At 36.8% G+C, this 25,521-nt stretch overlaps 2 protein-coding genes, 1 long non-coding RNA gene and 1 pseudogene across 4 annotated transcripts in view; 3 read left to right on the plus strand and 1 right to left on the minus strand.

Annotated features, from left to right (window-relative positions):
• LOC144660024 (uncharacterized) lies at positions 1-11,218 on the plus strand. The gene is made up of 12 exons (XM_078520567.1): positions 1-475; positions 2,768-2,838; positions 3,367-3,453; positions 3,552-3,630; positions 3,764-3,843; positions 6,635-6,746; positions 7,028-7,086; positions 7,540-7,659; positions 8,177-8,262; positions 8,659-8,750; positions 9,592-9,678; positions 10,084-11,218. Exons 1-12 carry the CDS (start codon positions 379-381, stop codon positions 10,893-10,895), a joined length of 1,782 nt encoding a protein of 593 aa, XP_078376693.1. The 5' UTR covers positions 1-378; the 3' UTR covers positions 10,896-11,218.
• LOC144660030 (uncharacterized) lies at positions 920-18,807 on the minus strand. Its single transcript, XR_013572016.1, has 4 exons — positions 18,343-18,807; positions 18,075-18,134; positions 2,746-2,833; positions 920-1,127 (listed from the first exon to the last, which is right to left on the minus strand). It is a non-coding gene; the product is annotated as an uncharacterized LOC144660030 (long non-coding RNA).
• LOC144660022 (chondroitin sulfate glucuronyltransferase-like) overlaps positions 13,706-25,521 on the plus strand; it is a 21,632-nt gene continuing 9,816 nt past the window's right edge. Inside the window, exons 1-4 of the mRNA XM_078520566.1 lie at positions 13,706-15,172; positions 17,296-17,521; positions 18,738-18,871; positions 24,901-25,103. Of these exons, the coding sequence (XP_078376692.1) occupies positions 14,165-15,172; positions 17,296-17,521; positions 18,738-18,871; positions 24,901-25,103 (1,571 nt within the window). The 5' untranslated portion in view covers positions 13,706-14,164. The remainder of the gene's footprint in view (positions 15,173-17,295; positions 17,522-18,737; positions 18,872-24,900; positions 25,104-25,521) is intronic.
• LOC144660023 (uncharacterized) overlaps positions 23,998-25,521 on the plus strand; it is a 101,546-nt pseudogene continuing 100,022 nt past the window's right edge. Inside the window, exon 1 of the transcript XR_013572014.1 lies at positions 23,998-24,154. The product of XR_013572014.1 is annotated as an uncharacterized LOC144660023 (transcript). The remainder of the gene's footprint in view (positions 24,155-25,521) is intronic.

Below are 25,521 nucleotides of genomic sequence, written 5' to 3' on the forward strand. Positions count from 1 at the left end.
ATCGCAAAGCCTTCTGGGTGATAAGGAACTTTTTATTGTCACTAGCTGTCTATTGGAATGACCACAAAGCGCCGTTCGAAGTTCACTGTTTTGGTTTCTGCGCGGAAAAATCAAATTAGCAGCAATAAGCCATATTTGAGAGAAACCGACTGACGTATACATAAACTATGGTAATTTTGAGGTGACTTCCTTCATGGCGCAACTGAGTTACGGAGGATTGCGTTCAATGTTCCGGCGATTACACAAGACTCACAAGCCGTGATGGGCCATAATGGCGTGATTAACTGGTATTCGATTAACTGCTCTTTTACAACTCTTAAAACTTCCTGATTTACCGCGTCGGCGGTTTGATGTACAGCAGAAGTCTTTTGTTTTGAAATGGAAAGAGTTTTAGACGTTCGTAGACCGCCAGAGCAGAGTCAAACTGGGCTGTCCAGAGTATCAAAGATATTCTTTGGTTGTGACATTTTTCAAGGTAAAGTTTGCTTTTAAGATTCATATGTCTGGGTTGATAATTAATTAGCTAAATGGTTAGAAATGAGGAAATCCTTTGGGTCTATGCACAAGGCTGTTTTTATTTTAATTTTCCAGAACCAAAGAGTAGTGTGTTTACTAATCTAGCTAACCTGGCTAATCGATTTGCCGCCAGCGATATATTTTAATTTTTTTATCTTCAGTAAACAAAACTTTGTTTTATTGATATACGTATAAGTTACCTTCGGGTTAAATTCAATTCATTGGTTCGATCAAATGTCAAAAACTATTAAATCTGATGAAAGTTTCCTTTCAGACACTTGACATAACTTCCTTTCTTCCTTTGCTGTTCTGCGCGTACAGACTCCAAGTGCGTAATCGATTAGTTTGACTCCTCTGAACAAATAAAAGGGTACAGTTTCGAACGTCTCTCTTTGTAATCGATTAGTGGGAGGTTATCCAGGGAGGTTATCAGAACTTGAAGAAATACGAGAGATTTATTGGAAATTGAAGTTTGATGTTCGTGCTAAAGCGTGGTGATATAGTTTCAGCTATTTACTAATAAGTAATATTCGTTTCGAAAAGAAGCTTATAGCATAATTTAATGCCCAGACTACGTTCATCAAATTCTCAACTTCTTGGGTACCGCACACCTGAAAAATAAAAATCCGTTTTAGGGGTTTTATTTTATTTTATTTTTTTTTCATTTTTCTTTTCAAAATTTAAATATGTGACTAGTGAATAAAAAAACAAAATCATTCATTGATACTTGTGAGAACAGGTGAGCAATTAAAACTCACAATATTTGTTTTTTGGCAGGCTTATATTCTTTGTGGTCCAGTTAATATTTATTGTTTTATTGCAAATTTTATGAAGCCAAGTTTAAAATTTCTTGGAGTGCCATAAAATTGCCATAACAAAAGATTATATTTAACTAAGTAATTGTTCCAAAAAAATTTGTTATGGAAATGCAGATATTTCATTTAAGCTTATATGTGAAAGGTTTAAATTTATTGGACTGGCACAACATTTTGATAAAAATAACAAGTTGCCGTGTAGCACTTTGTTCATGTACTATAAAATGTTTTTTTTCTTAAAAAGTGTTGAAACGTTGTCTTGCGACTGATGAAGGGGTTATTCCCAAAAGGTTTTACCAAACGAGACAACATTTCAGCACCTTTTAGGAAAAAAAATTTATAGTACAACATTTTGATATGTTAATTAAAACTAAATTAGTTGAACATCTATATCTGAGCAACATAAACTAATAATTTGGAACTTTTTGAATATTTTTTTCAAATTACAACAAATAACTTTGACTTTGTAAAATATATGTTAAATTGTACTTGATATTTTTGGTGATGACTACAGTGACAGAAGTAATTTGAATTTTTTTTTTTTCATTTGATAGGACAGGTGTTTATGGCTATGTTTGAAAAGGGGTGATATTTTAACAAGCTTTTCAAAAGCCATTGTCGCAATTTTGTTTTGTTGACATGTTATTATTGATTGGAACAGAAAATTTCCATATTTTTTATATTTATTGACTTTGCATGAAGAGGCCAAAATGAAACATTGTATAAGATTTTCTTAGAAAAAAAATCAATATTATTTTATGTTGAATACATTTTTGTTGAAGTTATTTGCCACTTAATTTAAGTGACTTATATTTTTTGAGTGAGCCAAAACCAACTAACTAATGCCAACTGGTACAGGTGCTTTCTACGCAATTATTATCATTATTTTTTTGAATATTTGTTACATTTTACTTTATGAAAAAAAAATTTAAAGGAATTATAACCAGCAGCTGTTGTCCATCTGCACTTTAGCAGACAAGTATTAATCAGTGCTTTGTTTGCTTTAAAGTCTTATTTTTTTAAAAAATTTGCTATTCCTTTTTTTATTTCTCTCTTTATTTTCTTTATGCACTGCTCATTCAGTGATAGACAGTCTTAACAAATTTTCATACATGAACATAAATTTTTATTAAAAAAAGTTCCTAATTTCCTTGTTTGAGCATTAAAAAATAGTAAATTTTAAAGAAAAGTTTGCCAGAAAAGATTCCAGTAAAGATCCATAGTGGATTCCCTATGCTTCACACAGTAACAGATGGTCTGCACCGTAAGTCTAAGACAATTTAGTCTAAGTTACAAATACATCTACAATGTATGACAGATCTGCAAATGTAACAGTTGATACCAAAGGAACACTCATCCATCAAAGAAAAGTCAGATGCCAGATCTTTGTTTGTTTGTTTTTTTATTTACTTACAATTTTATTCTTTTCTTTGTAGTTATTGCTATTGTAGTGTTCCAAAGTTCAATGATCGCACTTGGAGACTTCAGTGCCTATAATAATACTGAGGTAGGTACATTGTCATAAGTCAGTGTTTGTTTGTTCCTTGGAGTTTTTCTACCTTAGAGAACTAAAGGTCACTGAACACACAAGGTGACAAGTCGCAACGACAGGAATGTGCAACTGTACTGTTGTGTACTGTTTCAAAACAAGCCCCTGCGACAAGGCACTTGACACTTAGCAAATTTAATTTGGAAAAGTGGGAATGTGAACTAGTTTTCCAATTTAATATGGCAAAAATACATAAGGCTCTGTAATTGGTTAATTTATATTTTGTCACAACGACCTGTCGCAGAAGTGTGCACACGCTATGACAACGCTGCTTTCGCTCATTTTGTCGCTGCGATCAGTCGCAGGAATTCAAACTGGTTTGTATTCGTGCGACACATTGCAGCGACAAAGATTGTCGTAAAAATGCACCATGTCACAGGAGGCAACATGTTGCAGCGACTTGTTACCTATTGTGTCCCGACCTTAATACTTTGAGGTTTCTGATTTTTATCTCATCTCTTACACATGTATTGTTTGGTTCCTCAGCATCCTGGCATGGGACCAGGCCGCAGGATTTATATGGTGATCTATATGGGCGCTGTTGTTTACACATGCTTTCTGTGTTTATTTGCTGTAAGTCAACTTTATAAAGATTATTTTCTATGATTTAAATTGAAAGTCATTTTATTTAATAAATTCTTTTTAATTTTATTATTCATTTTTGTCAATAGGTTAAAAGACAGAACTTTATGGAAATAATAGCCTTTGATTTGCAGAACTTTGCATTTCTTACATACAGCTTCATTCAACGTGAGTGATGTTACCGTTTTTCTGTCTTTTTCAAATATAAGGTCATACTACCGTAACAGTCTTGAAACACCTGAAATTTGTTACATTTATGTTCTTTCATGTGATGATCTTGTTCTGGCATTTCTTGTTTCAGTTTATCATGTTAAATTCAAGAAATACAATGGATTAAGAACAAGTGAAAATGATGCCCTACCAAAGATTGTAATAGCCAATGTGAGTTTGCAGAAAAACTGTGGCTTTACAAGCCTTATTGCTTATAACATAAAATAAAATAACTGACTTATTATGACAATATTTGTGCAGTTGATAAATAATTTTGGATCAAGCTGTTTTGACAGTGTTCTCTATATATAGTATAGGTCATCTAAAGTATATAAATATAATGATAGGAAACTTTTTCTTGAGCTTGTGAAATTTGGTGGTGGGAACCCACATGCAGCATGCACAAGCAAAAGCATATAATTGCAGCACACTTATGTGGTGAATGCAAGATTAGTCAATCTGTGGGTATTGTGTTTGTGGCCAAATTACATTCCTTTATGAAGAGTACCTCTATACTGGCAACCTTGCTGAATGGCAATACTCCTAGTCACTTAATGCAAAAAGAAATACAATGGATTAAGAACAAGTGAAAATGATGCCCTACCAAAGATTGTAATAGCCAATGTGAGTTTGCAGAAAAACTGTGGCTTTACAAGCCTTATTGCTTATAACATAAAATAAAATAACTGACTTATTATGACAATATTTGTGCAGTTGATAAATAATTTTGGATCAAGCTGTTTTGACAGTGTTCTCTATATATAGTATAGGTCATCTAAAGTATATAAATATAATGATAGGAAACTTTTTCTTGAGCTTGTGAAATTTGGTGGTGGGAACCCACATGCAGCATGCACAAGCAAAAGCATATAATTGCAGCACACTTATGTGGTGAATGCAAGATTAGTCAATCTGTGGGTATTGTGTTTGTGGCCAAATTACATTCCTTTATGAAGAGTACCTCTATACTGGCAACCTTGCTGAATGGCAATACTCCTAGTCACTTAATGCAAAAAGAAATACAATGGATTAAGAACAAGTGAAAATGATGCCCTACCAAAGATTGTAATAGCCAATGTGAGTTTGCAGAAAAACTGTGGCTTTACAAGCCTTATTGCTTATAACATAAAATAAAATAACTGACTTATTATGACAATATTTGTGCAGTTGATAAATAATTTTGGATCAAGCTGTTTTGACAGTGTTCTCTATATATAGTATATATATAATAAATATATATATATAATAAATATAATAATATATAATATATATAATAATATATATAATAAATATAATGATAGGAAACTTTTTCTTGAGCTTGTGAAATTTGGTGGTGGGAACCCACATGCAGCATGCACAAGCAAAAGCATATAATTGCAGCACACTTATGTGGTGAATGCAAGATTAGTCAATCTGTGGGTATTGTGTTTGTGGCCAAATTACATTCCTTTATGAAGAGTACCTCTATACTGGCAACCTTGCTGAATGGCAATACTCCTAGTCACTTAATGCAAAAAGAAATACAATGGATTAAGAACAAGTGAAAATGATGCCCTACCAAAGATTGTAATAGCCAATGTGAGTTTGCAGAAAAACTGTGGCTTTACAAGCCTTATTGCTTATAACATAAAATAAAATAACTGACTTATTATGACAATATTTGTGCAGTTGATAAATAATTTTGGATCAAGCTGTTTTGACAGTGTTCTCTATATATAGTATAGGTCATCTAAAGTATATAAATATAATGATAGGAAACTTTTTCTTGAGCTTGTGAAATTTGGTGGTGGGAACCCACATGCAGCATGCACAAGCAAAAGCATATAATTGCAGCACACTTATGTGGTGAATGCAAGATTAGTCAATCTGTGGGTATTGTGTTTGTGGCCAAATTACATTCCTTTATGAAGAGTACCTCTATACTGGCAACCTTGCTGAATGGCAATACTCCTAGTCACTTAATGCAAAAAGAAATACAATGGATTAAGAACAAGTGAAAATGATGCCCTACCAAAGATTGTAATAGCCAATGTGAGTTTGCAGAAAAACTGTGGCTTTACAAGCCTTATTGCTTATAACATAAAATAAAATAACTGACTTATTATGACAATATTTGTGCAGTTGATAAATAATTTTGGATCAAGCTGTTTTGACAGTGTTCTCTATATATAGTATAGGTCATCTAAAGTATATAAATATAATGATAGGAAACTTTTTCTTGAGCTTGTGAAATTTGGTGGTGGGAACCCACATGCAGCATGCACAAGCAAAAGCATATAATTGCAGCACACTTATGTGGTGAATGCAAGATTAGTCAATCTGTGGGTATTGTGTTTGTGGCCAAATTACATTCCTTTATGAAGAGTACCTCTATACTGGCAACCTTGCTGAATGGCAATACTCCTAGTCACTTAATGCAATCAAAACCATGTTTAAGCCCTCAAACTATTAGGCTCCAAAAGGGTTTACTTCTACAGCTTATTTGAAAAAATAATTCTTAAGTCTAATTTGTAACAGTTTAAATGTTTTATTGATAATAACCGCCGCCTGGTTAGCTCAGTTGGTAGAGCGCTGGACTGCTGTGCGGGAGGTCATGGGTTCCAACCCCAGACCGGACCAACACTCAGGGTTTTAAAAATAACTGAGGAGAATGTGCTGCCTTTGTAATTACATCTGCAAATGGTTAGACATTCTAGTCTTCTCGGAAAAGGACGATAAACCGTAGGTCCCGTCTCCTGTATCTCCTTATCACAGGGGACGTTAAAGAACCCACACACTATTCGCAAAGAGTAGGGCACGAAGCTCCCGGTGTTGTGGTCTGGCCTTGTGTAGTAAATTACAGTATGTGTACAGCGCATTTGAACATATATATATATATATATATATATATGAAAAATGCGCTATATAAATTCATTATCATTATCATTATCATTATCATAATCTGAATGTTTCTGTTTTTCAGGCCACCACCCTTTTGCTTCTTAACATTGTCTTCACATACCTCTCATACAAACTGTACATGGAGTTTGGATGGAAAATATATAAGAGAGTACGTTTCAACATCAGGCTTAGAGGTAAGAGGCAGTGTCAGTCAAAACATTTTAGCTCTTTAATTGCCAATGATTCTTGTAATGATATACTAGTTATGTGTCAACAGGGCTTGGACTCTAGTGACATTAACACCTCATCAAATCAGTGATATTATAAATGTTTGGCAGCTTTGTTAGCCATTCTTCTACAAAGTAAATATGGTTTTAATTTTAGTTTGTTGCATACTTTTCATATTTGTTTGTCCAGTATTCTCTTTTATGTTTTTTGGCACTCTTTAACACAAGATGTTGTTCTATCTAACCAGGAATTTATCAAGTTTATGAACTTTTGTCTTGCCTTTTGAAGATGGAAATTCTTTACTGGGTAAGTAAGTCTTTGCAACGATTTCATTTTGTACGGAATTTGAAGTCTAAGGTGGAAAGGTCTTTTAAGCATCTCTGATTGTCATTACATCATACTTTAAAGCGCTGGTTAAGTCTGCATCAAGCCAATTGGCCCATACCACCCAGAGCTTATTCCAGTTTCAGTAACATTAAGCAACTAAGATTATTTCTACTCCTCCCTGGATGGGATGCTAGTTCATTGCATGGTTACCCACAGCATTTAATATGCCATTACAGTACCCATTTATATTCCTGGGAAGAAAAGAGGCACTATGAGATTAAAGTGTGTTGGCCAAAAACACAACATAATGACCCCAGCCAAGGTACAAACCTGGACCCCTTGATCTCTGGGTCCAGCACGCTAACCATTAGGCCACTGCATCTCCCACTCTACAGGGTTGAATCTTTTTTTATTATTTTCTTCTTTAAACAGGGAATGTTTGCCATTGTTCACAGTTTGGTTCTCTTGCGGGACACACATAACATCCTCTATTTTATGAGTTTGTCATTTATTCCATTAACATTGGTCTGGGCTGGTCTGGGCTATTATGCGGTGAGTATAAGACCATATTAATTATATCAATCTAAATAGTTCCTCACTATTCCGCAAATTATTCAAATAAAATCTTTCTTAAATCTTGGTCTCTTTCCTGTATGGAACTTCTGTAATTTGAAACCCCTTGTTTCCATCTGTTCATATCGCGATTCAAGAAACAGATAAGATGATAACTTGTATAATAGGCCAAACAATTTAAAATGACTGCTCTTTACATAATGATAAAAAAACATGTCATACAAAATGCATGTGAAGAATACTTAATTTTTGTTTGTTGATTGAACATAAAATATTACAAACAAAATATAAATGATTATGTTTATTTTAAAACAGTAGCAATGTTTAAATTTGATTGCCTTGTTGTGAAACCTAATAGAAATGTGATTTGAAAAAATTAAAAAAATTAAAAATGGCCTAACAAAATGAAAATTATGTACGGTAACTAAGTGATAAATCATCAAACTACAAAATAATCTGGAATTAATTTGAATGGAACATGTTTTGTTCTTGTCAGACACGGCGTGAGAACAGAGTGTTGATGATACTCTTCCTGACTTGGACTCTTGCTGGAATTGGGTACTTCTTATACAAACTTTATGGGTCAGTTATACTTTGTTCTCTTCAACTTTCTAAAATTATATAACAGATCCTAATCTACCATGTCAGTGCATTATCGTTTCTGTATTTTTGATTTGCATTTTTAACAAAAACATTTCATCTGGTGTTTAGAGAAGCAAAATCAAGGACAGCACAAAAAATGGCCAATTCTTTCAAGGTTGCATGTCATTCGTAAATCCATCCTAATTTTCCTCAGTCATAACCATCCATTTTTGTCTTAGTTTTATTTATAATTTTTTGATGTGTTTTTTTACCTTAGAAAACTATTATTTTGAGGTTTCCTTCAACTCTATAATTTTTTGTAACTTTGCACTCAGAAAAACATAGTGCAGATTTTAATGCATTTAGTAAATCATGTAAATTTTCTTAATGTTGCAGGTTTACCACTCGTACATGCAGTGGCTGTGCAGAGTTTGAAATTGATGGGAAAGATATCCCTTCTGAAGCTTTCATGCATTTTGTCTATTTAGGTAAGTTTGCCATGAAAAAAATTAACTGTCCAATGTAAATTTTTTTTATTGCGGGCCCAAGAGAGGCCCGCAACCCTAATTTCGACAGTGACCAGCGGATTACGTATTACGCGTGCGCGCCACGTTTATAAAGGCTATCTGCAAACCGGATGTTGAAAATTTTGTTCTTCCACTAAGAACGATCGGAATGCAAAAATGTGTCAATCACGACAGTTTGTCGTAACACCGGAAGAGAAAAATCTTGTCTCCAAGAGCGATAAGAATGCGAAAAATCAACAGTTTGTCACATTAGATCGAGGCTTCTGTCGGAAGATTGCAGACATTACGTTTTGCAGACGTTGTTTTATAGGTGTTGCTTTTGAGAAGATCTGCTGTGATTGTATCACAGATAAACTACGGCAAAGCGAATGATTCCAACAACGGTTATTCTCGAGAAATTCCTTATAACACTGACAACAAAGCGAGTTTGCCGAAGGAGGAAAATCACATCTCAATTCACACCGCGTGCTCGACTACACTTTCGCAAAACTGTCAATCAAAAAAACAACTCTGATTGGTTCGCGGCAATAGGAAACGATAAAAAACATTCGTGACTTAAGCGTGACGCGTTACTCGACCTTACTCGGAATAATTTTCTTTTGTCCAGTGATTTATCGACACTGTTCGACTTGAAGTAATTTTTCAAAGTAACAAAAAACACTTCCCTCCCAGTACCTTCTCTTAACTGCATCGAGGCTAACCTGCGATCAGGCGATCGCAGGTTACATCGAGGCCCGCACTTTCTAACCTGTGGTTACCACTAGTTTCTAACCTATATTGGTTTGGTTTGTTTTTTCTACAGGAGCCATGAACCTAGTGGTTGCTACGACAATATTTTTTGTTGCAGTAAAGGCATACCGTAATTTTGGTGGTGGATTGGCAGAACATTGTAAGTGTTAAAATGAAGCAGAAATAAACTTTCAAAAGAACTTTTTAATTATATACATTTCGCCGATAAAAGGTTAAAAATAAAACTTAAGGTAAAAGCTGTTAAAAATTGATTCTAAACGTTTTCGATCTGTTCGATCATCATCAGAGTGATCGAACAGATCGAAAACGTTTAGAATCAATTTTTAACAGCTTTTACCTTAAGTTTTATTTTTAACTTTTTAATTGTTTGCCAAGTCAGACTTTGAATTAAATCTAAATAAATTGAAATTTGATTTCTCTCTCTTTCATCTTTCCCTTCCTTCTTTCCTTCCTAATTTCCATTGTTTGGGCCGTGTTTAAACTTGAACTAGGCAGTGCTTCAAAAAAAAAAAAAAAAGATCACTGTTGTTCTCTTTTTCTCTAGTTCGCCAAAAGAAGAAGCCTCAGCCAAAGTCTTCTGCTCGGTTAAGCCTGGGACGAGGGAGTCATTGTTACATTGAGGAGAGCGTTATTTCTGTGACGTCATATGACAGCGCAATTGACGAGTTCGGCGAGAGCGTTAGGTTGGACAGAGGCATGTTACATCCTATGTATGCGGTACTGCCGTTATTGCACGAGAACGGACATCTTCGAGTGGACAAGCGAAGTTGTAGTTTGCCGAATTTGTTGTCTGACTCCTCGCCAAGGCCTGCTTCTTATCCTGGCCCTTCGGAAGGAGATGTTTCTTTACTGAGTGGTTGGCTGCAAACGGAGGAGGAAGGCAATCGGAACTCTGCAAACCTAGAAATTATCTCTGAAGAGGCACAGGTCGGAAATCTAGAAACATGTGATTCCGGAGCAGAACGAGGGCCTGATGAAATTTCCATTCACGAGACTACAGAAGGCTCCAGTTCCAATGCGTTTACAGATAGGGTTCAGATATCAAGCATTAACGGTGCTGCTCCTCCTAATTTTCATTTTAATGGCTGTGTGAATAACACAGCTAAAGTGCCTGTATGTAGAGACGTGTCTCTAGAGCCAGAACATAAACAAAATGGTCATCTTCTGGGGAAAGCTCGCTTAAAACGTACAGGCACAGGTTTTGACAATAGTTGTGCGCTGCAAGCTGTGAATAACTGTGACAGAAGTGATGAACGGACTTCTGCACAAGACTCACCACAAGCAGGAGTTAGTAGTACAAGAAAACCATTGCATTTAAGTCACAGAACTGCACACTTAGCTGAAGGGATTGTGTAGTTGTGACGATGAGAATATCTGAATTCATTTGCAATCCGGGTTGGGTGGGGTACTCTGGGTGGGGCTGTGCGGCATGCTTTCTTAAACCCTCACCCTATTTTAGACCAAAATATACGAATTTTACTGATCGATACCAGACCAGATTGTGCTCAGGAACTGTTTCGGCTTGCCTGAACATTTGACGAGGGCTTCAAATTCCCGACGATGTAAAAGAAGCTACGACACGGACAACACATTTTGAAAAAATTGGCAAAGTTTTTCAAATTTGTCGCTCGAAATTTGTCTTAGTCTTTATCAGTCGAAACCATTCCTGGTTGTTTTTCTGTGTTAGAAAGCAATAACTTTGAGGTTTCCTTCAATTTGAAAACCCTCCAAGTTTATTTTTTTCCTTAGTGGCCATTTGGCCACCGACTGCTCAGGTTTGGTCGTCAGTGAAAAATTTTAGTCGCTAAATTAAGCTCGCTTTCAATCCTTATTTTCAATTTTAGTCGCCAATCTAGTCACCAGCTCCAAAATTTTAGTCGCCAATGGCCATGGCGACTAAAATGGTCTTAACTTGGAGGGTTGGATTAAAGATATTGCGGTTACTTTCAAAGTTGAGACCTAATTTTCCCAAACATATATACTCTACTTCAAACCAAAACAACTAGAAAACTCTACCCTTTCAGTTTGGAGCCGCACATGCCTATGAAGATTGTATAAAGAAGAACTCCCCCACCCCTGGTTTGCAAAACATATAAAAAACGCTTTTACAGTCCGCTATAAGTGACCAGAATTACTGTAGTGTGTAAGTGGAGTCCACTTAAAAGGCGTGTTCATTATTTAAGAGTTGACTTCATAATAGTTTATTAAACAGATTTTAATTGCGCAAAAATAATCGTTCTTTCCTGTAAATAATCTCGTCATGTTCGTCTGCAACGCAGGCTACATGTTTGTACACAATAAAAAAAATATCCCCAATCGTGCTCATTTTATACGGCATCTTTTTCGTACATCGAGCGTGAATAGTGTACACAATCGAACCTCGTTAATTGTTTAGAAGGTAAATTGCATTTAGTTTCAGCGTTTTTGCAAGACTCGAGGGCAAGAATGGCTAGGACGGAAATGGATTGCAACTTGAAAATTTAAGGCTAAACTTTTCAAGTTGTTGCTCGTCTTCAAAACATCAATATTTATAGCATAAGTTTGATTTCAATCCGCAAATTAAGGTTACATCTTAAGGTTACATTTGTGTACCAGTGGGGTCTCTGTAAAAAGAGGACCGGATGGCGGCGGATGGCGGATGATAAAAGGCGGATAAGAAAAGGCGGATGACAAAATGCGGATACCAAAAAAAAAAAAATAATAAATAAAGAAGGAAATTTATTTTTAATATATCAATAAATTAATCAATAAAATAATTTAATTGATAAATTGAGAAGTAAATATTAGCATATTCAGTCCAGGAGATGTATGACAAGACGAAAAAAAACAGCCGATAACAACTTTTTTCGAAAAAAAACCCTTGACTTTCCTTTATCATCGGACTCCGGGGTGTTACTCAACTTTGGATCATTCAGCGCAGTATTGTTTGTGGATGGTTGCTCGACTTTATCACATAAAACTGGACAGACAAACAAACAAACAGTAAATATAACCCAGACAATAAACGGTTCCTATATATATCTTCTTAATCCTTCGAGGTCGATCTCGAGCCGGGATTTCAAGATAGGATATCGAGTGAGGATTTCGTTAATTTACAGAAAACTTTCTCGCCCCGCTCAAGAGAGTTTCAAGACAATGAAACGTACAAAGCCGAAGTCAACGTAGCCTCCCACGCAGTCGTTCTTAGGGGCGATCGTATGAATTATAGAAGACCTGAAAGTTACTTCGTACTGGGAAGTTAAAAAAAAGGAAACCCACAACAAAGGGTTTTCCAGTTGGTCACCCATCCAAGTACTAACCCCGCCCAACAGGGCTTAACTTCATCGATCGGACGAGAACCTGTGCCTTCTATGTGGTATCAGAAAGGGCGGGTAAATCAGACAAATCAGCTTATCACAGTTAACTCCAGTTAAAGCACGAGAAATGCCCAAACATCACTTTAAAGATCGGGTATTTCTTTTATTTATTTGTAAGACTTTTGTAACGCTTTATCTCGTCTCGTCTTGCTAAGTGGTTATTACATAGTCAATGCCACCAGATAAGTATGGAAATGAAAATACCAACTATAATTCCTGGTTGGTGTGATTAACAGTGTCAGTAGTTATAACGTGATCTGATCATCTACTTTATTGACTATGGAGCGTTTTCACTCACGAAACCAGCGGCCATATTGGTTTACTGAACCAAAATATTATTTTTGCATAAAAAAGAGTTCAACAGACCTCTTTAGCTTTGTTTGTTTGTTGTCCCATTTCAGACCACATGGTGCTACCCTTGACAATTATCTCTTTCACATTTAAACAAATCCACGAGGAAATGTATGAATAATTTCCAGATAAACAAAGGAGCAATTCTCTGGAGAACATCATATGATCTAAAATGGGCAGCTAAAGAGGTCTATTCCCGGAGGAATGGGGGAATGGTACACCAACATGGCCGCCGTTCCTTTGTTTTGGGAAATTAACTGCCGTATGCGTAGCGCGTTGTACCTTGTATTCTTTTACTGTTAGACTAAATCAGCCTTGCTTTTTTATTTTCGATTAATTAATATCCTCTATTTGGTGCTTCTGTTTTGTTACGCTGGTCCTTGCTCATGCGGTTTCTTTTTCATGTTTTTTTTTTTTTTTTCAAAATTTTCGAAAATTTCGCGCGGCGGAAGTGCTGCTCCTACATCTCGACCCCAGACTTCCGATGCGAGCGAGTGTCACGAAACTGACATAAAGTCGACAGGAGTGAGCTGAGAAGTTTTTCTGAATAGATGAAGGATTCTTGATCCTCTTCTTTTTGCCTTGTTTTTCTTTGTTAAAAGGAAAGCTTCATTGTAGGTCACGAGATGGTTATTTAATGCAAAACTGCGAATATGTAAATCTGCTCAGTAAACCACGACATCGTAACACCTGAATCAACAAGCAAGCCAGAATAACAAAAGAGCAACAAATGGACAAGTCACACATGAAATATTCATAACCGGCTGTCTACCAATGAAGATCCGAGGTTTGCTTCATAGCCGCTGCCAAAGAACAATCAAAGACAGAGTTTTAATGAGCGGTAAATGGCTCAAATAATGGTGGAAGTCATATCGTGGTTTCCATTCAACTGGGTCACTTTTACTAATCTTATTCACCATGTCAACATTTCACCGTAAAACTCATTCCCTCGAAGCGTTGGATGGGGGTGTACATCGTACCAGCGCGTCTCTAGAAGAAGGCAGTCGCTATTACACAGGTTCTACGTCGTTCAGGCGAAAAATGAAATCCGTTCGTGGGATGAGATTCCGTCCCGTCATTCCGGCGATTATCGGAGTAAGCCTTGGCTTTGCCTTGTCAATGTTCTACATTCCTGTTGTGGAACAACAATGTTTGTACGATTTAGAAGAATCACAAGTTTTGATTTTGGGACGCCAACAACCCGGCGAGTTTGATACAAAGAAGTCAAAAAGCGAGGAATCTAAACCAGTGGTACACAACACAGTAGCACCGAAGGTGACTCACTTCAATTATGGTCTACGGCCATTCTACGTTGCTAGCGAGCTTGGACATAGAGACAAATTACTCGTCGGTATTTTGACGACTGAGGAAAATATTGACTCGCTGGTCCTTGCCGTAAATAACACATGGGCTCCGCTTTTACCCAAAATTATATTCTTCACTCCTTTCTCTAGAGATGTTGACTTTTACGACAAGTACAACAAAGTGTTGGGGCTGCCGATTGTGCAATTGGCCGACGTTGAAGATGAGAATTTTTCGAAGACAAAAATGTCGTTTAAAATGTTAAAATACATGCACGATCATTATGGGAACAATTATGAGTGGTTTATGCGTGTCGAAGACGCCATGTACCTTAAACCCGAGAAACTTTTAGAGTTGTTAAATAGCGTGAACAGCTCTAAAGATGTTTACCTTGGTAGGCCGGGCTCGTTTAGAGCGAATGGACTGAATGGTGATGGTGATTTGTACGCACATGAGAAGTATTGTCAAGGCGGTACAGGGGTGGCTTTATCAAGAAGCGCGCTTTTGAAGCTAGCCCCTCATTTGGATAGTTGTCTAGAGGATGCTTTAACGGAACACGAAGATATAGAGCTCGGGCGATGTTTGTACAAGAATGTTGGATTGCAGTGTACTTGGAGTTATGAGGTAAGGTCCGGTATAATTTTCGTTTCGTGCGCAAAGTTTGACGTACTTTTAGTTATCAGAAAGGTCTTAACATGCAGCTGTAGTTTGTTTGTGTGGTTGTTAGCCATTGAATCCCAAAACAATCAGCGCTAATTAAGTTGTATGTAAAAATCGCCATTATCAGAACAACATCAATAGACATAGACATAGTTTATTTAACCACGAAGAGCTCAGGAGCCGTAGCTCGTTAAAACGCTCTCGTGAAATGGCACTACATTTGTCAATCAAGCAGCTTATGCCAGCGTGCTATTGGTTTGTTGTTAATTCTCATCTCGTTCCAGTGATCAAACTGGCTTCCGGTGGAAGCTGGGCCGAGATAAGAAATTATAAGAATAAGAATAAATATGTAATAAAATATCTGATTTTCATAATAATTGAAACATTCTAATTTTTAAGCCTCAACTCAGGAAAACATTGCCCTGTTCTTTCTGGCTAGTGGATTGCTGCCTCATTATCCGTCTCCATTGTCTCAAGCGGCCAAATTAATATTTTCCAATCTTGCCTGACCGAGATCGGTCAATGAGAAACTATTTTATCAGACCACCTATGTCAGGGGCGGATACAGGGGGGTGGATAGGGTGGATATCCACCCCCCATTTTTCAGTAAAAAAAATTCGAAATGTCACTTTATTTGAAATAGAAAATGAATAAAGAAAGAAAAAATTAGCTCTCGCTCATGCCTGGTTGTTATTACGCCATGTTTCGCCGTCTGCCGCCACTTAGGGTTAGGGTTAGGGTTAGGCCCTAATGGTCTGCCATCCACCCCCCTTTTGAAATCCTGGATCCGCCCCTGTATGTCACATTGATTTGGTCAGAAAGTTGGTGAATGTTCTGAATTTGGGACAAGTGCATGCCCCGGGGGGGGGGGGGTACTCCCTTAAATTTCGGATAGGGGTGTGCCGCCAAGGTTCTTAAACTCTGACCCTATTTAAGGATAAAGAAAGCGAAAATTGATACCCTTTTTAAGGCCCAAAACCGAAAAATGACACCCTATCAAGGGGAGGAGAAGCGTTTCACGACGACCCAAATAACAGCTAACCGCGCACGGCAAGACACAAATCTCTATAAAATCGCTTTACTAATACCTGAACAGAAAATTCAGTTTTAAGATACCTTTTTTGGTTTAGCTGGTTGTTATTTTAGTTTATAGAATTTAGGTACCCTATCTAAGGATCACACCAGGAACTCATTACCAAAAGAAGCAAAAATGATACCCTATTTAAGGACCGAGAACCATACCCTATCGGGCGGCACATACCTATATAGGCCACATATGGGAGCACCCCCCCCCCCCCCTGGTGCATGCATCAGCTTGTGTTATAATTTTTTTTCTTATAGGATTAGCCAGCAAGACTGAATGATGGAAAAAAATTTATGTTATTTTAAAACTATATCATACATCCTATACATTTCTTTTTGTAAATGCCAGTTCTAGAATTTATTTCCCTGAAAAAATTATTTTATCCTGGATTAGTAGTATTTTCAGGGCTCAAAATAACGGCCGGTCAACGGACAATGTCCGGCCAAAATGACGATTTGTCCGGACAAAATTTTGGTTCGGCGGTCATTTTGACCGGTCACATACACGGCTTTCAAATAAATACACAATATATAATATTATGTATAATAATACAATATATAGGAAGCTCGATGAACAAGGAGTCCGTAACTTTGCAGTGACTCAAATCCAAATAGCGCAAGCACCCAATCTTCAAAGTTTGAGTGAAGTCTGGAACGATTTCTTTCTTATAAAATTACACTTTTAGCGATCAAAACATTTAAGCTTAAGCCTTGTACTCTTTAACAGCGAGTGTTTTACCTTATGAGGCGAAAAGCCGAAATTTTTGGCAGAATAGGCTGTTGCTTCAAAGTCAATACTCAATATTTTGACCGGTCAAAAACGAGACATGACTGAGCAAAAATTGATTTGGCCGGTCAACATGACCGGTCAGTATCTAAAAATTATTTTGAGCCCTGATTTTCTTTATATTACAGTTACTTCTCCTTGTGACAGTGTACTGATTTTTTAAGGGTAAATTTAGGTTTAAAATAACAGCATTGATTTAATTTTCCCATTATTTCAGGCATCAGACCTATTTTACCATTTCCCTAAAGACAGTGAATCCGATGTAACAAATCTGATCAAAGAGAGGAGGATGTCTCGTGTAATTGCCCTGCACCCTGTTACAGATCCTCTGGTTATGTACAAAATACATCGCTACTACACTGAGCTGGAACTTAACAGAACATTTGTTGAGACAAGAACACTGCAGAATGCCATTAAAGATATGCTACCATATTTACCAGATGGTAAGTTAACAAACTGTAGATTTACTTTCACAGACACAGGTCTGTTTGAAGAAGGAAAATGATTATCGTAGCTGTCCCCTCCCCTTAATAATTCAATTTAGTACCTAGCTTATTTACAAGACAGAGTTTGTCTGCTTCCCAATTCAGGCTGCTCAGATTCTTTTAAGGCAGGGCTTGTATTGGTCAAGACTAACATATATTTACTCTCAGTATGTTACTTTTTGTCCCAATATATCTTGCCTAATTTAAATTTGCAGGTTTTTTCAAGAATTGAGATTTAAAAATACCCTACCCCAACTTCTGTATACAAGCCCAGGGCTTGTTTTCGGAACTTTTTGGTTATATGTGTTACTTTCTGTATCTAAGCTATAAGCTATAAGCTATATTGCTTCTTTTGGCATGGTTTCCATTCCCCTTTGTTGTTGCTGCTGTTGTTTATGCAAGTAAACAGATTTACTACCCTTCTCAGATAAGCTGAAATACTAAAAAACTACATATTAAGCTAATGCTAACTATTTTTTGTTAAAATGACAAAAGACTTAATTAAATGTACCGGCTAGATTCCGTGTGACTTTAGGCCACCTTCACAGATGTCTTTGGGCTCATTTGGTCACTATTGAAGATAAAAGATAAGATATAAGATATATCTTCATTTGGTGGCATAACTTATATTTAACACAAGAAATAAACTACTTCTCGATTGAAAAAGCATTATTACTCAAAGAGGGAAAAAAGTTGAATAACAAGGCCGTCTCTGAGAATTGACTAAAAAATTATTGTTAGGAAAACCCTAACCTTAATCTCAGAAAGGTGTGGCACACCTTTTTCTTTTCCTGTGAGTTTCCTTTCTCCAAGAATAATTATCGGTACGGTTTTTGGCCAACTTTTTGGCTAAAACTTTTTTCTCTCGTTTTTGAGCTTGCCACCTTCTCTCCACGTGAAGTTCCAAATAAGGAGATGGGAAGCCGCGCGCCTCTTATTTCCCGCCAAACGGGAAGCAGCCACGCTTATTCCAAGATGTTTGATCAATATCTTTGCTTTTCTCGAACGAGAATAAGCGGAATAAAATGCATTTCTCCCTTTAAGAAATGAAGAACATTTACTAGCGACAGCAAAATATTTGCTGTGAATAAAACTAATGCTTCCTAAGGGAAATTCAAGCTATATTGTACAGAGCGCGAGGTAAGCAAATGGAGTTGGTTTTTCTCTTTTATAGGTGTTCCGGAAAAGAGACCATCATGGCCAATCGGTTTTCGTCAGCCCTTCAAACCTCAGTCTCGTTTTGAGGTGTTACAGTGGGAATACTTCACAGATACTTCAAGTTATGGATTCACTGAAGTCAACCCCAAGGTAGCTTTTATCTTACTTTCTTCTTATTATTATTATTATGTGCTCTACGCAATCTGTTTTGGGTTCGAGTCGATCCCGCCGAGGAATTCAAAACAACTCTTCTTTGCCTCACGTGGTCCCAAATTAACTTTCTAGGGCTATCCCTCAGAAGGAAATTCACGAGTTATTTCAAGCACAGTTAAAGCCCTTCAAAATCCCGGCCCTGAAACTAAGGCAAGAAACTAAGGCCTCGTCCACTCTGAGATGCTCTGACCCGGGTAAATTTGAAAACGCATATTTTTTTTACCCGGATAGGCCAACCGTCCATACTGAAACGGCGTTTTTGTTTACCGAAAACGGTACTTTTCAAAAACGCTCTCCAAAGTGGGTATCGTTTTCAAATTTACCCGGGTTAATGTGGACGGAAATATTTTAGGCGGCGTTTTCAAATTTCTCTGTTGTCAACTTTACCCGGGTCAGTACAAGTGTGGACGGAGCCTAAGAAAGCACTTCAAATTACCTAAGAGTTAATTCCCTATTCTGGCTAGCCAAATGTAAGTGATGCATGGCTCAACGTTGCATATACCCTTTGTTCCGTTTAAGAGGAGATTTGTAGAAGAATCCGACAACGTCCGGTAATGCTATGAAAAATTGTTCGCTTATCCTTTGCATGAAGGTAGTCCTTATTAAAACTAAAAACGTTATGTTGTTTTTTTTTCTTCAAATATTTTTATTTTTCTGAGAAAAACGAAATTTTTTGATTTGACATCTAGACTCGTCTAGACTCGATTGAGAGGGTACAAATTGGGTTGAAAATTGACCATTTTCAATCGATTCGTATGTCAAGACCATCACGCGCAGAAAAAAATAAATACAACCGGTCTATTGCATGACTCTTCCTTGTCCAAATAAGCATAGTTTCAAGAGTTTTGGTTTAATCTAATTATTTTACGGTAAACAAAACCAGACTATTCTCACGCGAAATGAAAGTCGATCGGTCAAAAGAATCGTCATTTTCACTATGTGCCTTATCTCAGAATTCCTTGAGATAAATATATTTCAACTGTAGAAGGATGATACTTTCAAAATATTTAAAGTTTTGTCTGGGTAAATGATTAAGCACTTGTCAAAAAATTATTCAAAATCGTACAAAAACGACACAAAATCACGCAAGCTTTCGAATGCGTGACCAAAAGTATTACCACCGTATTTGTTCTTTAAATCAATTTAGTCGCAACACTAGCAATACCAAGGCATAAATCATAATAAATATGTTCACCTTTGCTTGATTATGATATCCTGTCCCTTGCAATACGTTTTTTCCTGTCATTTCTTCAATGGCTTCCCGTTCAGTTCGCATGCCGCTTGTCGAATCCGTCTACGAGTTTAACCAAATATGTATCGTCATGATTAAAAAGCCCTTTTTGTGTTACTTGATTAAGCCATATTTCAGGTTATAGCCGGCAAAGCGTTTTCGATAAGCCACTTTGCAGTGCCTGTTGGCCCCGTTATTATTCGAAGTGAAGTATAAATTTGCATACTTTCGAGACAAGCGTGACAGTTTTTTATACTTAGGGGGTGGGGTGAGGAAGGGTCTTAAATTTTTAGATGAATCAAATGTTTGAAAACGTTTGGGGATGAATTGTCACAAACTCGTATTTGCTACGTGATTTGCTTTACTTATAAGTTCTGCTTACGCTCAAAATCAAAGAGAGAAAAACCGTAAAAGTATTGACAAATAGCCGCTGTCAGGAAAGAGTGTTGTAATCTATTAAAGTTAGACATTCTAAAAGTCGTTTGCTTCTCGTTTCCGGTTTGGTGGTAGTCGATAATCTACTAATTGCTGGTTGCTCCTTCTATAAAAACCATATAATTCAGTTATGTACTTCATTATTCTCCAAAACAACAAAGTAAAATAATTGACCTTGTGTGTGCGAGAATTCACGTTGTTTACTTTTAGGAGACGAGACTAATGTAATTTACTAAACTCGATTATAGATGTTTGAATGATTTCTTTTTTCTCACGAACCATTTGTGGAACAACCGGCACAACACAGTCCCCATAAAGTGATTTTTCCTTCAGTTGTCTGGTGAACTGTTGGAAACTCCACATGTTCTCGCTGCACTTGGTGTCTCATCAGTCTCATGGAAGTTTCTTGTTCTTTTAAGACGATAGTTGGCAGTCCTTGCTCGTATGATCGACGCGATAAAAGTAAATTAATAACCGAGGTCCCTTTGCTCATGTAACAAGGATATAGAAAATCATAAGTCCCTCTGGTCTTTTGCTGGTGTTAATGGCGAACAGGAACTTATTCTCCTTAGAGCATGCTCTAAGGAGAATAAGTTCCTGTTCGCCATTAACACCAGGTATCTTTTACAAGCAACAGGATGTTAGCGCTTTTACTATCTGTCCCTTTCATCGATCCGAGCTTGGAATTGGATGGCGAAAAAGTTCCAGTACATGCAAAGTTCCTCATGAGATTGCTTATCACAGTAAAGGGAAGACTTCTAAAGGAGATAGAGATGTAGGAAGAGAAATATCAAATGTCATATTCCAGAAAACTGGTCAGGGGTCAGGTTTGACGTTGTGAAATTATTTTACATCCCCATGTAAAATACGGTATTAGTTTGTGACAATTCATCCCCAAACGTTTTCAAACATTTGATTCATCTAAAAATTTAAGACCCTTCCTCACCCCACCCCCTAAGTATAAAAAACTGTCACGCTTGTCTCGAAAGTATGCAAATTTATACTTCACTTCACTTCGAATAATAACGGGGCCAACAGGCACTGCAAAGTGGCTTATCGAAAACGCTTTGCCGGCTATAACCTGAAATATGGCTTAATCAAGTAACACAATCAAAGGCTCTTCGAGCAACCTCATGGTAATTCGATGAATGAAGTGCCGACCTCCGCATTTTTTCTAAATAAGTGTCCAGTAACGTAAAGCAATCTCACTTTGCTTTATTTTCCACGTGAGTTGCGTCATTGATGGCTCGTGCTCGCAGGGGTCGTAGCGCTATTCAGTTTTCACAACCAAAATATTTACTGGTTATTGTATTACTTTTGATCCTTTTAAGCATTAAGTAAATTTGTTTTGTGAATATGTTTACTTTTCTGTCAGCACGTATAGCGTTATTTTTGAGCAGCGTAAAAAAATTGAGAGAAAAGATACGCCCGAACACTTCGTGTATCTGCTCGACTCAAAAAGATGAATCAAAGTCTCTTCGAGATACCGACTTTTTTGCATGAAGTATGAGTCGAAGGTTTATCCTGTGCATTGTTCTTCGAACTTATCATTACAGTTGCTTTGTAGTTTAGTTTAACAATTTCCTATTTTCGCGGAGGAAATGCAGCCATATAATTTTGTCAAAAATGGCTCGTCCGCGCCAGGTATTTATACACATATTCCTCAACATTACACAAATAAACAGTGCAAATTTCACCGAGATCTGACAATTCTATACTTTAACATTGCAAGGAACTTTCGAGGCAGTCGATTACGGCAGCGAAATTAGCAAATGAAACAACAAAATATGCGTTCGACGCTTTGTTTTTGCGACGAAAAAGCACGAAAAAAATACGGATATTTCCGACTACTGTCGGAGAAAACATTGCGCATATTATTGCGGCGTAAACAAATCGATACACTCAAGCTGCGTTTTGTCTAGGCTCTGCGAGGGTCGGATATCAAGACAGCTTCTTCGTGGGCTTAAGAAGGATTAAACAAAAGCCATATATACAGTGAATGCTTTCCAGTTATATTTGAAGATGAAATACGAAAAAATTTTGCTGCCTTTGACTGAAATTCCACTCGAACTGCGTCGATACGATCGGATGTTGTAAAGCCGATTCATGCAACATTGCTGTCAACGAAAGGTCACGCCCCTAACGACCTAGGCTGATGACGAAATAGAATGGCGCTTGTAGCGACCAAATTTGGCCTAATTTTTAACCGCTCCGAAGCTAAAAGAAGCCCCCATCTCTTGCATTTGTTTTAACTTAAAAAATATCTTTGAAAAGAGTGAGTTTTTTTGGTATGGTTTATTTTTGACGTTTGTAACTTTTTAAACGATGTAAGTGCTAGTGATTATTTATTCGTGTTTTAGTTACGCAATCCATTGTTTGTGCGACGCTTTTTATAAATCGCCTTTCAGACACACGTGCGTTGAGATAAAAAGCTGACATGTCACTTTTTAAATTGTTATATAACGTTTGTAAATGTGACAAGTCACGTTTTTTTTCCACGAGATCGCAAGTGATCACCAACAGCTGAAAGTAATCCCTTGAGAAATTAAAACAGTCCCTTAAGAAATTAAAAAAATCCTTTGAGAGTTTACAAGAATGTGAAATTTTCCCTAACATAACTGTTATTCTCCTACTTTCGCTTGTAAACAAGCAAAAAAGTCGAAAAAAACGGATGACGTGACACGAGGTGACGTGACGCGAAACAAAAACGTGTCGTGGATGTTGTGTTGACTAAAACACGTCACAAGGCGAGCGTAATAATTTTTTATAACAGTTTAAGCGTAACTATATGTAGTTCATAGCGCCAATTCCGTATTTTATCACAAAAATATTTAAGTGTAACCTTTGAATCTTTTTAGCATTAAGTAAATTTGTTTTGTGAATATGTTTACTTTTTTTAGCAGCGAATAAAATTTGAGAGAAAGATGCGCGTTTCTGCACGACTTAAATAGATCAAGAATGGATGACGTGACACGAAGATGATGTGACGCGAAACAAAAACGTGCATGAATGTTGTGTTCACTAAAACGCTTCTTTGAATGTTTTCTTACGTGAATGGGTCATTGATAGCCTATGCTCTGAGGCTTCGTTGAGCGAATTCTATTCTCTTTTATCACCAGAGGATAAGTGTAAGTGATCCTCTTTCGATTTGTTTTGTGAAATTCAATTTAGTTCCCTGAAAGAGAGAGACCCTGGAACGAGGTTGAAGAACAATTTGTTTCTGATTGACATGTGCTGAATGCGTTTAAAGGACCCTTCTGTCAGCACGTTTCTCGTTTAATGCATGAATTAATTGCGGTTTTATATCGGAATGGAGTGAGTGAGTGAGTCCATGAGTGAAATAAATCGTCATTTTTAATACCTCATTACCATGAGGTAAAAAGGGCTTGTTAATCATGACGATACATATTTGGTTAAACTCGTATCGGTGGTTGCTTCAAATTCACCAGTCGCAGACGGATTCGACAAGCGGCATGCGAACTGAACGGGAAGCCATTGAAGAAATGACAGGAAAAAACGTATTGCAAGGGACAGGATATCATAATCAAGCAAAGGTGAACATATTTATTATGATTTATGCCTTGGTATTGCTAGTGTTGCGACTAAATTGATTTAAAGAACAAATACGGTGGTAATACTTTTGGTCACGCATTCGAAAGCTTGCGTGATTTTGTGTCGTTTTTGTACGATTTTGAATAATTTTTTGACAAGTGCTTAATCATTTACCCAGACAAAACTTTAAATATTTTGAAAGTATCATCCTTCTACAGTTGAAATATATTTATCTCAAGGAATTCTGAGATAAGGCACATAGTGAAAATGACGATTCTTTTGACCGATCGACTTAATTTCGCGTGAGAATAGTCTGGTTTTGTTTACCGTAAAATAATTAGATTAAACCAAAACTCTTGAAACTATGCTTATTTGGACAAGGAAGAGTCATGCAATAGACCGGTTGTATTTATTTTTTTCTGCGCGTGATGGTTTTGACTTACGAATCGATTGAAAATGGTCAATTTTCAACCCAATTTGTACCCTTTCAATCGAGTCTAGACGAGTCTAGATGTCAAATCGAAAATTTCGTTTTTCTCGGAAAAATAAAACTATTTGAAGAAAAAAACAACATAACGTTTTTAGTTTTAATAAGGACTACCTTCATGCAGAAGATGAGCGAAATCCCTGTATTTTAAGAATTGCCGCAAAAAACAATTTTTGTTCGATTCTTCTACAAACTTGCTCTTAAGTAATCTTGTCCAGTGTTTTTGACTACTTTTCTTTTCCAATTTCGTTCTTTTGTCAGGTGACTTTGCGAGGTGATTACAAAAAAGACGTTGAAGATGTAAAGGAAACAGCAATAAAAATGTTAACACGAGAATATAGCAACGCACAGAAAGAGTTTCGCCTGATCAATGGCTACCGACGGGTTGATCCGAGGAGAGGAGCCGAGTACATCCTGGATATTGGAATTAAGAATAGTGGAAACGACCAAGACACGACTATCAGGTGTGTGGTGTATACCTTATTATAGGAAATTAACGCGTCATGAAATTAACGCGAATTTCAAACTTTCGCGTTAATTTAAGTCGCGTTAATTTTTGTTAACGTTAATTTCCGCGCCGTTAATTAAGTGAAACGTTAATTTCCATGAAGTTAATTTCCATTATTTTAGCCCAAATTTTTCATTACAGTTCAGATGTTCTTGACGCCAAGAAAAAAGCATAATTTTATCTGCCACTATCATTGATGCTGTGAAGAACGCTCAAAGTGGGAAAAGTACCACAAACATTGTTTTCGTTTAAGATTATATGCCTACAAGTGTTGAAATAAACTTGTCCTGTTGTGTACGTCGCGTTAATTTCCTTCATTTTGAAATGTTCCCCCCTCTTTCGCGTTAATTTCCTTTATTGGGAAGTAATTTTTC

Source organism: Oculina patagonica, chromosome 7, assembly GCF_052425735.1.
Source record: "Oculina patagonica isolate OP01 chromosome 7, crgOcupat, whole genome shotgun sequence".
Taxonomy (NCBI): domain Eukaryota; kingdom Metazoa; phylum Cnidaria; class Anthozoa; order Scleractinia; family Oculinidae; genus Oculina; species Oculina patagonica.